We start from the raw sequence: 16,653 nt of genomic DNA on the forward strand, positions 1-16,653 counted from the left end.
GAAATGTATGATGAAGTATTCCCTAATCTTATTCACTGAATTCTGAATGAATGACGTCATAGGGCTCAGTGAGGTGATAATCTATATTGATTTAACATTTACCAATACTTGGAACCGATATATTTACAGACTATACATACAGCTGAGATACAGTTAGAAAACATTCATATTGGAACGTTGAGAAGAAGGATTTCGACACACACACACACACACACACACACACACACACACACACACACACACATACATACATACATACATACACACATACATACATACATACATACATACATACATACATACATACATACATACATACATACGTACGTACGTACACACGTACACACACACGTACGTACGTACATACATATGTACATACATACATACATACATACATACATACATACATACATACATACATACATACATACATACATACATACATACATACATACACACACACACGTGTAAAAATTAAAGCACTGTCGTTCCTACGTACTAGGTACTTGTTGAATAGATGTCATTTAACAATTGGCACAAATCATTATTTATTACCCATTGATATAGACATCGTAAGTTCAGTTTAGACCAATAGATGACACAGTAATATAGGCCAATGTGTACAGTGTATATAGACGTATTATTGCTGATACATACATACATACATACATACATACATACATACATACATACATACATACATACATACATACATACATACATACATAAATACATACATACATGCATGCATGCATGCATGCATGCATACATACATACATACAGACAGACACAGACAGACAGACAGACAGACAGACAGACAGACAGACAGACAGACAGACAGACAGACAGACAGATGTACATGTGGGAGTGTGTATGTGGGTGTGACTGTAGGTGTATATATGTATGTTTGTCTGTGGTAGGGTTATAGATTGACATACGGTTTGTATCAACCGATGTATTACTTGATTTAGATAAGAGTGAACCCGTTTGTGGGACTGTCACCATTCACCCCACCCACTCTCAAAGTGACGATTCCCGACCCCTATACGTTTACTTACACACGGTCACCAAAGATTACTGATGACGTGGGCTGAAGTTCGTGGTTTGATTTATGAGCCGATATAGAAACTGACTGTATCTTGACAGAAATGTATGACGGTGACGAAATCACGTATATATTTCACATTTATGGACTTTCCACTCAGTGATTTCTGAATTTCCTTTATTTCATCATATTAAGATAGACTATACCAAATTCCTGTACAAAATGCTTAATCACTACGTAGGCCGCGTCGTATAGCAACGGAAGTGTTACCTTGGTAACCACTGAGAAGTGCTTTACTTTATAGTTAGCTTTAATGGATACAGTATCGTTAAATGATGAAGTGATACGAGTGGATTTTAAATAACCATGACTTGTTAATGTATCCAACATCGCGGTAATCAATTCTCATTCGTCACGTGACCTAATGAATTTATCGTTTGGCCTACCGCAGTATCAAACGTGGAAAAATCCTACTTTTGTCCATTTTTAGTCAAAAATGCTGACTTTTATCAAGACTTTGTTCTAATACTAAAAAGTCCAGTCTAAAATTAAGAGATATTTAAAAAAAAGAAGTTTTTCTTAAACCGAAATTTCACGTAAATTCACCGTTAACAAAGAATTTTGAATTACACTGACACACTCTGAGAATTATTTAGACAAAAACTACACTTTCACATCAAATTTGTTCATTTTTAGCAAAACAATTGTCATATTTCTATGTAATATGATATTATAGATCTCTTTCAAGAACTAAGAAAAATGTTAAGACATTGTAAAAAAACAATGATTTCCAGTGTGACAATACATTTTTTTATCCTAGTAAATACATACAAAGTACATTATTAAAGATTCTTGTCCAATATTACAAATTTCCGAACAGTATTTTTTTCCCGCGCTTTCCCAACAGACAGTATTCGTTCGGTTTGCCTTAAATCCTACAAAATTCTTGGTTACTAGTGATACATATTTCAGTGTAGAGGACAATATAAGTGAGTCTTCATACTAAACAAGATGCCCAGATTTAGCCTTGGTCCCGAACGTAAAAGTTATTTGCTCATTTATTCACGTCTATGAGTATACAAAACGTGGTCAACGGTTTTCAAAGTATTCGTCTTTACAACTTTTGCGCGAATCATATATCTTTAAAATTTGTTCCGACCTTTGACCCGTTAATGTGTTTCACATCTTGCACATCAATATTAATTCATACAGTTGACTGATGTTCAAAATGTAGAAACTTATCTAAAAGACGGGGTTTCAAACAAAAATCTATAAATAATCACTGGAATTGTATTACTTAAAAATCTAAAGGACTGTACACTCTCCTACGTCGAACTTTTGTTTCTCGAGCGATAATGCGACTAAAAGGTAAGTATGTTTTTTGTGAATGAGTTGCCGTCTGTGGAGGAAGTCGGCGAGTCTTGAAATATAGTAAAGTAAGCATACGTCTGTTACTATAATTGGATTTGAATGGCCTTTTAAAAGTTAACAAGACAAAAGTCAAATAACTGTCGTCATAACTTATATAGATGTCTATATACATTTATCAGGTAAATAAACATTATAGTACTTCCTGTGGTACGTTATCTGACCTTTAGTCTATTACAGAGAGAGAGAAAGGAGACTTTTCTATAAAGGAAGTTATATTGTGATTATACTGATAGGCTAATCGATTAATTGATTCAATCAATTAATGATTGCACGCACGCACGCACGCACGCACGCACGCACTCACACACGCACGCACGCACGTACGTACGTACGTACGAGCACACACTCACGCACGTACTCATACATACATTCACACATACATATACATACATACACACATACATACATACATACATACATACATACATACATACATACATACATACATACATACATACATACATACATACGTACATACATACGTACACACGTACATACATACATACATGCATACATACATACATACATACATACATACATACATACATTACATACATACATACATACGTGTAAAAATTAAAACTGTCGTTTCTACGTTCTAGGTACTTGTTGAATAGATATCATTTAACAATTGGCACAAATCATTATTTATTACCCATTGATATAGACATCGTAAGTTCAGTTTAGACCAATAGATGACACAGTAATATAGGCCAATATGTAGAGTGTATATATACGTGTTATTGCTGATACATACATACATACATACATACATACATACATACATACATACATACATACATACATACATACATACATACATACATACACACACACACACACACATACATACATACATACATACATACATACATACATACATACATACATACATACATACATACATACATACATACATACATACATACATACATACATACATTCATAGTATACATACATACATACATACATACATACATACATACATACATACATACATACATACGTACGTACGTACATACATACGTACATACATACATACATACATACATACATACATACATACATACATACGTACATACATACATTGTACATACATACATACATACATACATACATACATACATACATACACATACAGGCAGGCAGGCAGGCAGGCAGACAGACAGACAGACAGACAGACAGACAGACAGACAGACAGACAGACAGACAGACAGACAGACAGACAGACAGACAGACAGACAGACAGACAGACAGACAGACATACATACATACATACATACATACATACATACATACATACATACATACATACATACATACATACATACATACATACATACATACATACGCAGGCAGGCAGGCAGGCAGGCAGGCAGGCAGGCAGGCAGGCAGGCAGGCAGACAGACAGACAGACAGACAGACAGACAGACAGACAGACAGACAGACAGACAGTAAGACAGACAGACAGGCAGGCAGGCAGGCAGGCAGGCAGGCAGGCAGGCAGGCAGGCAGGCAGGCAGGCATGCATGCATGCATGCATGCATGCATACATACATACATACATACATACATACATACATACATGTAAAAATTAAAGCACTGTCGTTTCTACGTACGAGGTACTTGTTGAATAGATGTCATTTAACAATTGGCACAAATCATTATTTATTACCCATTGATATTGACATCGTAAGTTCAGTTCAGACCAAACCATCAATCAATCAGCAATTGGACAACACGTCAAAATGGGGCAATATTTACACTGTGTATATACTATAAGTGTTCTTGCTGAGTTTGAAGTTTTGAACGCTGACAATGTCTAATTCTAGATATTTTAACAATTTTCAGTGATTATATTGTTGGTTGCATGATCGAAAAATAATACTCCAGTTATACAGTGACAGGTTTAATTTGAACTCAGTACATTTTGACATGGAATGAAACTGTTCGTCTGTATACTGAAATCATTTACTCGAACTGTTTAGTTGTTCAATTTTTGATAGTATTTTGGGATAATATAAATACTTTCATACATTTCGTGACTTCAGCTACAACATATTGGTCGGTGTACTACAGTAGTGGAGTAATGAACACGATATTTCATGAGAAATGATATTAACCGAGAAAACCTACGTCACGAAGACTTAAGGCCACAAAATCCACGCCAGAACGATTTGAATAGCAAAATCCACATCAAAAACAGTTCGACCGCAAACCAATTGCAATGACACGAAGACTCCGACCGCAAACCCATGACATGAAGACCGTGCCTTCGGTCGCAAATCCGTGGCAGCAACCTCGACCGCAAAACCCATGACAGACGCAATGTTCATACTTCGACCGCACCCTCCACACGCGCACCTTTCAACGCAATCAGTAAAATGCTGTTTGCACTTTAAAGCAGCGAGAGGCTCATGCAACTGAGAACGTGTCCTATAGAAAGTCGAACAGCTACACCAGTTATATCATGAGTATTAATCACTCACTGTGAATGTTACTGTGGAGTGATGATTAATACATGTTTTTGTTTTTTTAAGTTTGTGTGTTGTTCTTTTGTGCTATCTTGAGGCGACGAATTACGTGCTTTGATTCTCCCAAATATGGTAGTGCTTCGGGTAACCTTCAGTAAACACGTCACCACGCGTGTGGAAATGCACACAACCGAACGTATTACCTTAATTGTCTTGTCGTGCAAGTTGCTTGCGAGGGTGTGAACAATTCGGGAAATTATACATCAACATTTGAATTTAAGATATTGCTACCATGGTAACCAATGACGCAAAGATCGCGTCCGTTACCAGGAAACACACTGGATGTCCCGCAGCTCCCAGCATAAGTATGTAGCACAGACACCTCGAAATAGCAATGGTCATTCAATACTAAATGGCCTTCTTAAAAGATGGGTCACTTCCGTATTTCCCTGGATCGTTAACTTCGAAAACAAGATGTCATGCGTACGTGTGGTGAAATACGTAATACATATGACGAGATCCTATAAAAGTAACATCGACAGGCTAGTCTTAGTGAGTGTTCCACTTGTTGCAAACAGGACCTACGTTTTGTTTCAGTAACGTAAAGGAAAAGCGAAAACTTGCATTCAACATTCTCATCTCAACAACAGTGCTGATTCAATATATGTTCGATATCGTTCTTTCGTGGAATACATAGACATTTTCTGACAGATCCGATTTTATCGTCCCCGTCTTTGAAGTTGAGCAACCAATATGAACGAGAAACTGGTGAGTTTGATATCAATATTTTATACAATGTTATGTAATACTGAGTCAGTTTAAGTTTAGAAAAATAGAATTATTGATAATGATATTCTTCTTTTGATATCGTATTTCGTTTGAACCCCTTGTTTCTGTTATTTCTGTCCGTGTACCTCTGAATGCCCTAAGAATATTTAAATTTCTACGCCAAAATATTAGATTACTATAAAAATCGAGGGAGGAGAAATAATACAGTAAGGGGAAAAAATATTACTACAGAGAAAAACATGGAATGCATGAAGTTAAGACTGGGTGGCTACCTTAGAAAGTGGCTCATTAGTTTAGTACCAAATATAATGATGTAACATGCACAAGATATGTAATATTCTGCTTGTAAAGAAAAGTATGAAACTTTATCCGTTTCTCGACAGTTTCTTAAATTATTGAATGACTTTGGATAATTTATAATACCTTTGACCTTGTTTCAAGCTTCTCATGTCTCCCTGAATCATTATTTTTTGTTCTCCTCATATTTGTGGTGAAGAGGGGCGTTGACTGTATTTATTACTAAATTGTTAACTGAGTTCGTTTTTTTTCTTAAACCAAACGTTCACCCAATCGCATCAGTAAACTCATTCTCTGAAAGATTTCACCGGCATGATAATTTGAGTGTTCGTTACGTAATTTCCGGGTAACATACTAAGGTGGTACTTTGTGTCACATTTTAAAGTCTTTTGTAATATTCTTGAGAACGGGTTTTCAAAGCAACAGGTGGTTCTTGTTCACGAAGATCAACCAACATGTACCGCCATCATTAAACCCGCCAAAACCATTCGACAAAAAATTATAGTTCTGTGAATTTTGTCAAAATTTCGATTTCATTTTAATGTACAATCGTAGAAATAAACTAAAAAAAATAAGTGATATCAAAACCATGGCACAGAAATATGAACTATGACTTTTCTATGCGTTTTTTTTGTTCGAATGACCAACAATGGATGTGGGAGTGATATACAATAGAACGCTTTCTGAATATTAATAACTTCCAGTTTGTCCAATTCCATTCACCAAATCAAATTTCCTCCAAAGAGCTACTCTGGCTCCGTGACGTCATACAGAGAATGAGGATTTACTGGGAAAATATATGCAAAGGAAATGGTGTTAAAGAACCTTTCATCGTTGAAGCCGGAGTTTTAAGAATTTTTAAATGTATCGTTGCCTAGATACAATTTCCGACAGTGACGTTTAAAGTCTGATCACCATGGAAACATATAGGTCCCTAATTTTTTTAATTACCGCTTGGATATCTTGGTTCTTTTGTCCGTGTATGTGTCCCGCTAATGCCAACGACTGAATAAAATACTCTGTTCTATATAGTTCATTAAAACGGAACAGTGAAACTAGCAAAAAAATAATATACTTAACAAAAAAAAAAGTTACCACCTTACTATGAATTAAATATCTAAATTAACCTGACATTTGCATCAACCATTTTAGCATCAAAACGAATTTTGGAAAGTCTATTTTTAGCATTTTCTATTAGAATCATTGAAACGTTCTTATTTTTACATAATAAGAAGCAGTAATATAAACAAATCTAGGTACGTAAAATAAACTTCTTAGTAGAGTAGCCATGTAGACACATTGCCCCGTCTGTCTGTCTGTCTGTCTGTCTGTCTGTCAGTCAGTCTGTCTGTCTGTCTCTGTCTGTCTGTCTAACTGTCTGTCTGTCTGTCTGTCTGTCTGTCCGCCCGCCCACCCGCCCGCCAAAATCATTATTGTGGCACAATATTATTTCTGTATTACTTCAATATATTGATAACATAATTTAACAGCATAGGCTTTCAATAATTAAATATTGTTTTTACCTTGACTTTTTCTGCAGAATTTGCAATAATGTATTTTTGCACTGTTTATAGCTTAATTTGTACTTATTCAAAAGGGGTTCTACTGGTTATCATATCCTGACCTCCTTACCTTGACATGTAATTTCTTCTCTTCAAGACTGTTATTATGTATGGTTGACGAAACTTTAAAATAAATTGATAACTTATTCAAACCATATATGGGAATCTAAACTTTCTAGATGTTCCTTGACCTGTATCATTGTTGTCTGATGTTACCATGGCAACAGAGGCCACAATAATAACTGGCGTGTGACAATCAATTGAAGCTCGTATTAAATCTTTACAATGAAGTCAAATCTCCCAAATTGTATTACATTGCATGCTAGCCATGGCCGATGACAACTTATAACACATTATTCTCATATAGACATCTGTGATTGGCTTAGATCGTATCACATGGTATGGATTATTGACCAATAGTGACCTCAATTTACATTTAGAGGACACTAGTCGCGTTCTATATTCCATATTGCAATATTTATGTAGTACGAAATTACTTACTTATGTGCCTGAAATCTTATGTATTATAAAAGATTTATTATCTGGCCATGTTCGTACATTAGTAAACGTCATTATATCCCTCGTGCGGTTAGGCAGAAACTATTAGAATTGTTACACAACAGCCCTCGGGTTCATAGACGTCTACTCCGTGTTGTGCCCTTATGTCCCGGCCTTATGTTCAGCTAATACGTCCTTTATCGGAGCAGCTAGATGTGCTGTCGGTGTCGTTCAGTCCTGGCTAGTTTGTTTTGCAACATTGCTAATTTAGAATTATTTGAACATTCTTTTTATGTATGTATATGTTTAACATTGAAACGTATACCTCTTTCATTGTTTATACTTATTCACGTCTAAACTACTATGTAGTAACTTAAAGATCTTTCATGTGGTATTTCGATGATATGCAACGGCACCAAGAACAAACAATTTCAAGTACAGTTTTCTTTTATGCCATTTCCCCTTTGAGACACATAGCTGTGCCATACAAACACACACACACACACACACACACACACACACACACATACATACATACACATACATCCATCCATCCATACATACATACATACAAATGTACATACATACATACATACATACATACGTACGTACGTACGTACGTACATACATACATACATACATACATACATACGTACGTACGTACGTACGTACGTACGTACATACATACATACATACATACATACATACATACATACATACATACACACAACTACAGTAACGTAGATATTTACACTACTTATTTCGAGTACTCTGAGATAACCACAAGAGCACCAATCTCATCAACTATAATACTGCAATCTCGTTATTCCCCTGCATCTATTCTGGTACAGCGATGGTATGGAAAATCAACAATTACATTATGCCTTATTTTCTGTAAATCTTCCACTATGGACGAGAATATAATCATATGTATTTCTCATCCCGGGTATTCTTTACAATCATATCAACGTGAACATTCGTCAGTCTAACGCCTTTGTACATTCATACTTTCAGAGACACAGTCGTAACTTGGTGATAAGTCGAAGAGATTCCTTCAACGACTACGTTTCTCATTCGACAATTCCCGTCGTGTTCTCACTGAAAAATGAAGTTGGTGGACTGGCAAGGGCGCTCAGCGTCTTCAAGGTACATTTTGTCATGCATCATCATTAAATGGGTACTAAGTCATCATTAAAGTGGTACTACGTCATCACTAAAGTAGTACTACGTCATCAATAAAGTTGGTTTAGTTTAGTTTTTATTAACTTTTAATTACACATACATTTTTTTTCGAATGTTGTCGTTGGTCACTCATTAATTTCACCCCTATATATATATTAATTGAAATCTACATAATAAATACTTTTAATAACTTGTGTTTACTTATGATAAAAACTGATTACTCGTGTTTACCCAGTTTGTCGACAATCATTTCCGCCAATTAGCATAACAAACTTTCTCCATACTTTTAAACTTATTTCACATTACCAAGTTGAAAAACACAGAAAAATTGTTGTATAAATCCAAAATAAATGCCCATTTTGTCATCTATATTGTATAAGGTACATGTATAATTACATCATCATATTTACACCACCTTTACACAATGTATGTAAATATGTCTAGCAACAACACCACACCCATAGCAACAGCCAAATGATCACTTATATTGAAAAAATAACAATGTACATAACTATTGAGTATCCTTTTTCTCGTGTCTTTCAGGAGAACCATGTTAATGTTGTTCACATAGAATCGCGTAAGAATCGCCGACGAGACTCTGAGTACGAGATTTACGTGGATACCGATTGTACTGATGGACATATTCAGGATCTGATGTCACTTCTAAATAATCACGTTGACGTCATAAACACTTTTGATTCTGATGAGGAGGCTGAGGGCGCTTTAGCTGAAGGTAAAACATTTTACTGGACTTGACTGTGTATCTGTCTGTCTGTCTGTCTGTCTGTCTGTCTGTCTGTCTGTCTGTTTGTTTATTTGTTTGTCTGACAGTATGGGAAACAGACAGGCAAAAGAAGGTGACCGACCAGAGGCTTAGTAAAATTTTAATTCTGAAATGTAGGACTTATTGATTAACTACTCAATTAAACGATTGGGCAGACAGACATATGGATGGATAAATGGATGGATGGATGGATGAATGACTGGATGGATGGATGGATGGATGAATAAATAAATGACTGACTGACTGACTGGATGGATGGATGGATGGATAAATGAATGACTGGATGGATGGATGGATGGATGGATGGATGAATGAATGAATGACTGGATGGATGGATGGATGGATGGATGAATAAATAAACGAATGACTGGATGGATGGATGGATGGATGGATGGATAAATGAATGACTGGATGGATGGATGGATGGATGGATGGATAAATGGATGGATGGATGGATGGATGAATGAATGAATGAATGAATGAATGAATGAATGAATGAATGACGAATAAATAGATGAAAAAACAGAGTGAAATCAATCAATCAATCAATCAATCAATCAATCAATCAATTAATCAATCAATAAATCAATTAAACAACCAACTAACCAACCAACCACCCAACATTAAATATATCAAAAATGACAAAATATAAGCTTATGATAGTGTGCATTATATGAGCGAATGAAAGCATGAATGGACCATATGCAATATGAATATACTACTCATAAATTATCGAAAAACAACCTATTAATACGTCATGCATCTTTAATTTGTTTTTCAGTTATTTTAAGTGAAATACCATGGTTTCCTCACAAGATATCTGACTTGGACAAATGTGCAAATCGAGTATTACACTATGGCTCAGATCTCGATGCCGACCATCCGGTAATTATATGAATTTATTCATTAGATATGTGTCGACACAGTAATGAAAGCAAAATGAAGTTATTGCTCATAACTATCTGACGAATCAGTCTACTAACTTCCCAACTAATTGCACTTTATACATACTCAGAAAGGTCGAGGAGAAATGCCAATCCTGACCGTGAATGGTTATGCATGCCAATATTTTTTTTTCAAAAGTGGACAAATCGTGTATTTTCATGAGTAACTAGAAGGTTGGCCTGTTTTCTCGGGTAGTTTTGTAACTTATTGAGTGGACTTGCAAATATATATATTTTTTAAAATATCCGAACTTAGATAATCGGAGGCGTGCCAGGGGAAAAACTACTAAACTTTATAAAATAGAATGATATTAACATTAATATTACTGCTACATTTTCATGTTAATAATTACAAAATATCCTGTCGGTTATTTTTTACATTTACAGGGTTTTAAAGATACTGATTATAGGCAGAGAAGAAAATACTTCAGTGAATTGGCCTACCAGTATAAATAGTAAGTTGATAATTCTTTCTTATAACATCATTGTACATGTATTGACCAATCCTGCCATGTCAAAATATAGCATTCTTTGTATGATGGGCTGTAGCCCTTTACTGAAATAAATTATTATTATATTATATATATTCTATTTTATTTTATTCTATTCTATTCTATTCTATTCTATATTATATTATATTATATTATATTATATTATATTATATTATATTATATTATATTATATTATATTATATTATATTATATTATACTGTATTGTATTGTATTATATTGTATTGTATTGCATTCTATTCTATTCTATTATATTATATATTTATTGATAAATGATGATAGTTTTTTTTGATAGGGCGTAAGAGTTGTATATTGTAACTATCTGTGGTAAAAGTAAATTTTGTTTTTGTTTGCAGTGGAGAATCAATACCAAGAATTGACTATAATAAGTCAGAGACAGAAACATGGTAAGTTAGACTAGATAGGAATGATATCTAAACTGGTCAACAATTCTGTGATATATGATGTTAAGACAATATTACATTATAAATTTTATATCAATAATCTCCCAATTTTGAGTAATGTCAAAATTAACTTAATGTGCTGTTACTTTCCAGACTACTGGGAAATTAAAAATTTTGCTGTAGTTACTAAAATACAAACTTTCTGTAGGTCAGTTTTGTCATTGTTAGCACTAATCTCGAATTAAGTATTGAAAGCACTCAGGTCAAATTGCCTTGCTAGTGTCATATACACGACCTGAGACTGAGCTAAAGGTAGACTTGATAACTAGATTATCACAATAACATGCATTCCTTGTTCGATATTTTAGGGGGACGGTTTTCAAGGAGCTGACAACACTTTATCCTGACTATGCTTGCAAGGAATACCTGGCAAACCTACAAGTACTTAAGGATGAACGTCTTTACAGGTAGGAATAAGAACAATCTTGCTTGGAATATCCAGGAATACACCTGGTATGTTGTTGTTGTTGTTGTTGTTGTTGTTGTTGTTGTTGTTGTTGTTGTTGTTGTTAAGTCTTCATCGCTTGGTTCATTACTATTGATTACAAAGAAAACACTATTGATTACAAAGAAAACATCAGTGTTTTATACAATAGAAAGTATATCATTGTGATAAAGTGAAACTGTTCCATAACACGTGTAACAAAGTTTTTTCTATTTCCCCTCTCTAGGCAAGACAGTATACCTCAACTTCAAGACGTTTCAGATTTCTTGAAAGGTAAGTTTGCATAACAAAATATGTCAATTTTTTCTCTGGGGACGTTTATTTAATGTAGATAGTGACTGAAAACAACATTTGACACTTGTGTAATATGATCTCCTTATGAATCTTATCTACAGCTCGTACTGGCTTTCAATTGCGACCAGTGGCTGGTTATCTCTCATCACGTGACTTTTTATCTGGTTTATCATTCCGTGTATTCCACTGTACCCAGTATATAAGGCACAGTACTGATCCATTCTATACACCAGAACCGTAAGTATACTTAAATATAATTATATTACTTATTCTCTGAAGAAGATACCTATTCGCTCAACATTATCCACGCAGAAAAATTGTGTGGAGAGATAGAGATACAGCTAGACATACAGACAGACGGACGGATGGATGGACAATCAATTAGACAGACAGACAGACAGACAGACAGACAGACAGACAGACAGACAAACAAACAACCGTACAGGCATAAGCAAACTGACACATATTTAGAGAGAGAGAGAGAGAGAGAGAGAGAGAGAGAGAGAGAGAGAGAGAGAGAGAGAGAGAGAGAGAGAGAGAGAGAGAGAGAGAGAGAGAGAGAGAGAGAGAGAGAGAGAGGTAAACAGAGATTGAGGCAGAGGCAGGACGAGACAGAGAGATGAGGAAGAGTGTACATGTGGGATCACCTTTTCACCTCACACAAAATATTCAAAGTTTTCAAAAGTGACGTTTTGATGGTTATAAAAGAAGTATTGTGGTTTACATTAGTGAGTGTTGAGATTTCCTACAAGGATCTAGCATTTTGCAAACTCATAATGCATGAGAATTCTGGAGTTAGCGGGAGAATTCTAGCGGTCTTTTTTCACTCTCTAAGATATGAGCCTAGTATTATGACTTATGTCCCTATTATATATGGGGGCTTGAATCCACTGGTCCCCTAGCCATACATTGCAAAAATAACAACCATTCGTTTCTTCATGTTAACGTTTGTTCTACAGTGACTGCTGCCATGAACTGCTTGGTCATGTACCACTATTAGCAGACAAGAGTTTTGCCCAGTTTTCACAGGTACGTGTTCTTATATAATACTCGGTGAAAGGAACCGGCGTGGAATGAAACAGGTCATTGCTATTTTAGATAGGGTTAAACCTGAATACACATGGGTAAATGAACTTGGCTAGAGACACACAGAAAAAGAACAACATTTTTAGCAAGAATTTATTTTCTTCCCACATGAACTCTGTCTTAATGCAAATAAATCAAACATGGTGGTGCGAACTAGGGATAGGTAAAAATACTAAATAAGCTCAGTGTTCATGATACGACACTTAGTGTTCGTCAACAACACAGTACAGCAGTTGATTCAGACACGTGTATCTGAAAACCACTAGACTGAACTTTCATGTGTTGAGCTGCAATGAATAATACACACAAACAGTGATGAGCAAGTAACGTTATAAACCTGGTTGAAAACACTAAAAGTTAACAGCTGAGGCGACAAATAGCTTTTTTTTTGCTATTGCTGATAACGACAACAAGAGTAACAGCGTGGACGATCTAAACACAGTCGACATTTAGCTAGTCTTGATTGTACTACCTTACAAAGAAGTAACAAGAGTAAACTGAGAGAATAATTTATAGCATGACACGGGCATTATTCACACACAAGAAAGCGTTGTATGAGTTAAATGTCATTCATGTACTTTCCAAGACTCTGAAGCTAAGTGTCACCGTAACTAATGATCCTGTTCACTCGACTCTCTTTGTAGGAAATTGGGCTTGCTTCACTCGGAGCTTCTGACGAGGAAGTGCAGAAACTTGCAACAGTAAGTTTGCTATAAATGTAAAAATTGTGCTTCAATTTTGTCATGCCAGACGGACTGTATGGCAGTATTTTTTATGTCACATGTGTGAGAAGATGTAACGATGTTAGTGAAAATTTCCATTATAATTCTTTGCTAAAAGAGAATGTCATTTTCTGAATCCCTTCATTTGCTTTCCAGTGTTACTTCTTCACGGTAGAGTTTGGACTTTGTAAACAGGAGGGACAAACCCGAGTTTACGGAGCTGGTCTTCTTTCCTCCATTGGAGAACTTAAGGTGTGAATGAGTTTAATATCAATAACAATTAATATTCAGGTTTTCCTTTTCCACACTTTTCAATTATATCTTATTTATAGATTTCACTATAATTTTTTGTTTTCATTTTGTTCATCCATCCATCCATCCATCCATCCATCCATCCATCCATCCATACATACATCCATCAATCCACACGCCCGTCCAACGATCTACCTAGTGACTCCATCCATTCATCTTGTGAATTACATTCTAATTGCCTGCTACATGCAAATATTGCATATTTTGTTCCATGGGATATTTCAATAAATCAGCCCCCCCCCCCCTACATCACCAAATTGACAAGGTTAGTAATAATTATGTTATCTCGGTTTTGATTTCATAGCACGCCCTCACGGACCGAGCAGTGGTGAAGCCATTTGACCCCAAGGAAACTTCTCAGGAGGAGTGTATTATTACATCATTTCAGAATTGTTATTATTTGTCCGGTAGTTTCGAGGAGGCTAAGGAGAAAATGAGGTAACTATACCATACACATATCACACTATCACATTGTTTTTCAACCAAAAGTCTGACTTGATGGACATGTTTTTGCAATTAATCGATTTCACATATAGCAATTTAAAAAAATAACTATTTAAAAGAAAGTATTCGAAAGCAGAAATCACATAATTTTCATTTTGTAACTGTACTTCTAGGAAACTATAAACCATTTATTTTGTGAGTTCAATGTACGTGCATTGACATTTAGATGTTATCCCCAACGTTTTTCTTTATTGGGCCAGGGAAAACACTAATGACTTAAGGAGCCTCACTTTGAGTCGCTAAATGATTAATCCACATTTTCTGTTCAAAGAAAATATCTTATTTTGTGCGTGGTATTAAGGATTGGCATCAACAATTATTTAATGCATAAGTACCTTGTGTAACCCCACGAGTTCAAGAACTTCCAAAATGATATTATGATACTATAAGAGATAAATGATCATGAAGTTTGAAATTATTTTCTGAATTATTTTGAATTGATGTGTTTTTTCTAATTTCTACAGAGAATTTGCCAGTACAATAAAACGGCCATTTGCAGTACGTTACAACCCGTATACTCAATATGTAGAAGTCCTCAGCAACGTCAGGCGAATCGCTGAAGTGGTCAATGAACTCAAAGGTGACCTGAACACATTAAGCGAAGCCTTGAAGAAACTACAAACATGAAAATATTCTGCCGAAGAAAAATTACTCTCTAAAAGCAATAATGACAATTATACACCATATAGGACAAACTGTATATATAGAATACACCTTCCTTTTGTGAATTCCATGGCACATTTTTGGCCTGAAAATTGATATAATGTCTACGATATATTACAGAACAAGTTAAACTAGAAAACTAGATAACTACAAATCATTCAAACATTGTAACAGTCAATTTTCTGGCACGACACAAATTTTACTAACATTATTAAAGTCTATTGTCTGGCTCGATAAAAATCTTAGTAAGATTGCTACATTTTATCACGTGACTAACAAAAAATCTCACTAGCAATACTAGATTCTATCCTCTGACTGATAAAATCATGTTATCTTCTTAAAGTGGCTTAAGCTGGGTTTACAATCTTTTACTCAAGTGAAAATACTTTCAAAAATGCCGATTAAAGTATTCTAGTCTAATGTTGATCCATGCTTTCTATGACATTACTATTTGTGTTCTGCCATTGGCCGTTGATTGCATGGTAGGGAGTTCTATAGTAAATTACGTCATCGGATCATTTATACGCTATATCCTAATACCAGGTTTGAGTTCAGTCAATTGAAAGTGATGGTTAAGTATACATCAGTAAGTAGAATACTGTGAGTACCTTTTAATTGCAAGTGATGGTTAAGTATACATCAGTAAGT

At 35.1% G+C, this 16,653-nt stretch overlaps 1 protein-coding gene across 1 annotated transcript; it reads left to right on the forward strand.

Moving 5' to 3' along the window:
• Positions 1 to 9,168: 9,168 nt before the first annotated feature.
• LOC144452612 (tryptophan 5-hydroxylase 1-like) lies at positions 9,169 to 16,025 on the forward strand. Its single transcript, XM_078143733.1, has 13 exons — positions 9,169 to 9,242; positions 9,822 to 10,011; positions 10,844 to 10,947; positions 11,394 to 11,461; positions 11,872 to 11,922; positions 12,288 to 12,386; positions 12,651 to 12,697; positions 12,820 to 12,955; positions 13,678 to 13,747; positions 14,449 to 14,505; positions 14,683 to 14,778; positions 15,143 to 15,276; positions 15,807 to 16,025. Exons 2-13 carry the CDS (start codon positions 9,933 to 9,935, stop codon positions 15,967 to 15,969), a joined length of 1,104 nt encoding a protein of 367 aa, XP_077999859.1. The 5' UTR covers positions 9,169 to 9,242; positions 9,822 to 9,932; the 3' UTR covers positions 15,970 to 16,025.
• The last annotated feature ends 628 nt before the right edge of the window (positions 16,026 to 16,653 follow it).

This window comes from Glandiceps talaboti, chromosome 23, assembly GCF_964340395.1.
Source record: "Glandiceps talaboti chromosome 23, keGlaTala1.1, whole genome shotgun sequence".
Lineage (NCBI taxonomy): Eukaryota > Metazoa > Hemichordata > Enteropneusta > Spengelidae > Glandiceps > Glandiceps talaboti.

Bases quoted from the DNA above. Each gene is read 5' to 3' on its own strand.
- LOC144452612 (XM_078143733.1), top strand. From the start codon at position 9,933: ATGTCACTTCTAAATAATCACGTTGACGTCATAAACACTTTTGATTCT. The intron at 12,387-12,650 runs GTAGGAATAAGA...TCCCCTCTCTAG, and splicing joins AAGGATGAACGTCTTTACAG to GCAAGACAGTATACCTCAAC. The intron at 12,698-12,819 runs GTAAGTTTGCAT...TCTTATCTACAG, and splicing joins CGTTTCAGATTTCTTGAAAG to CTCGTACTGGCTTTCAATTG.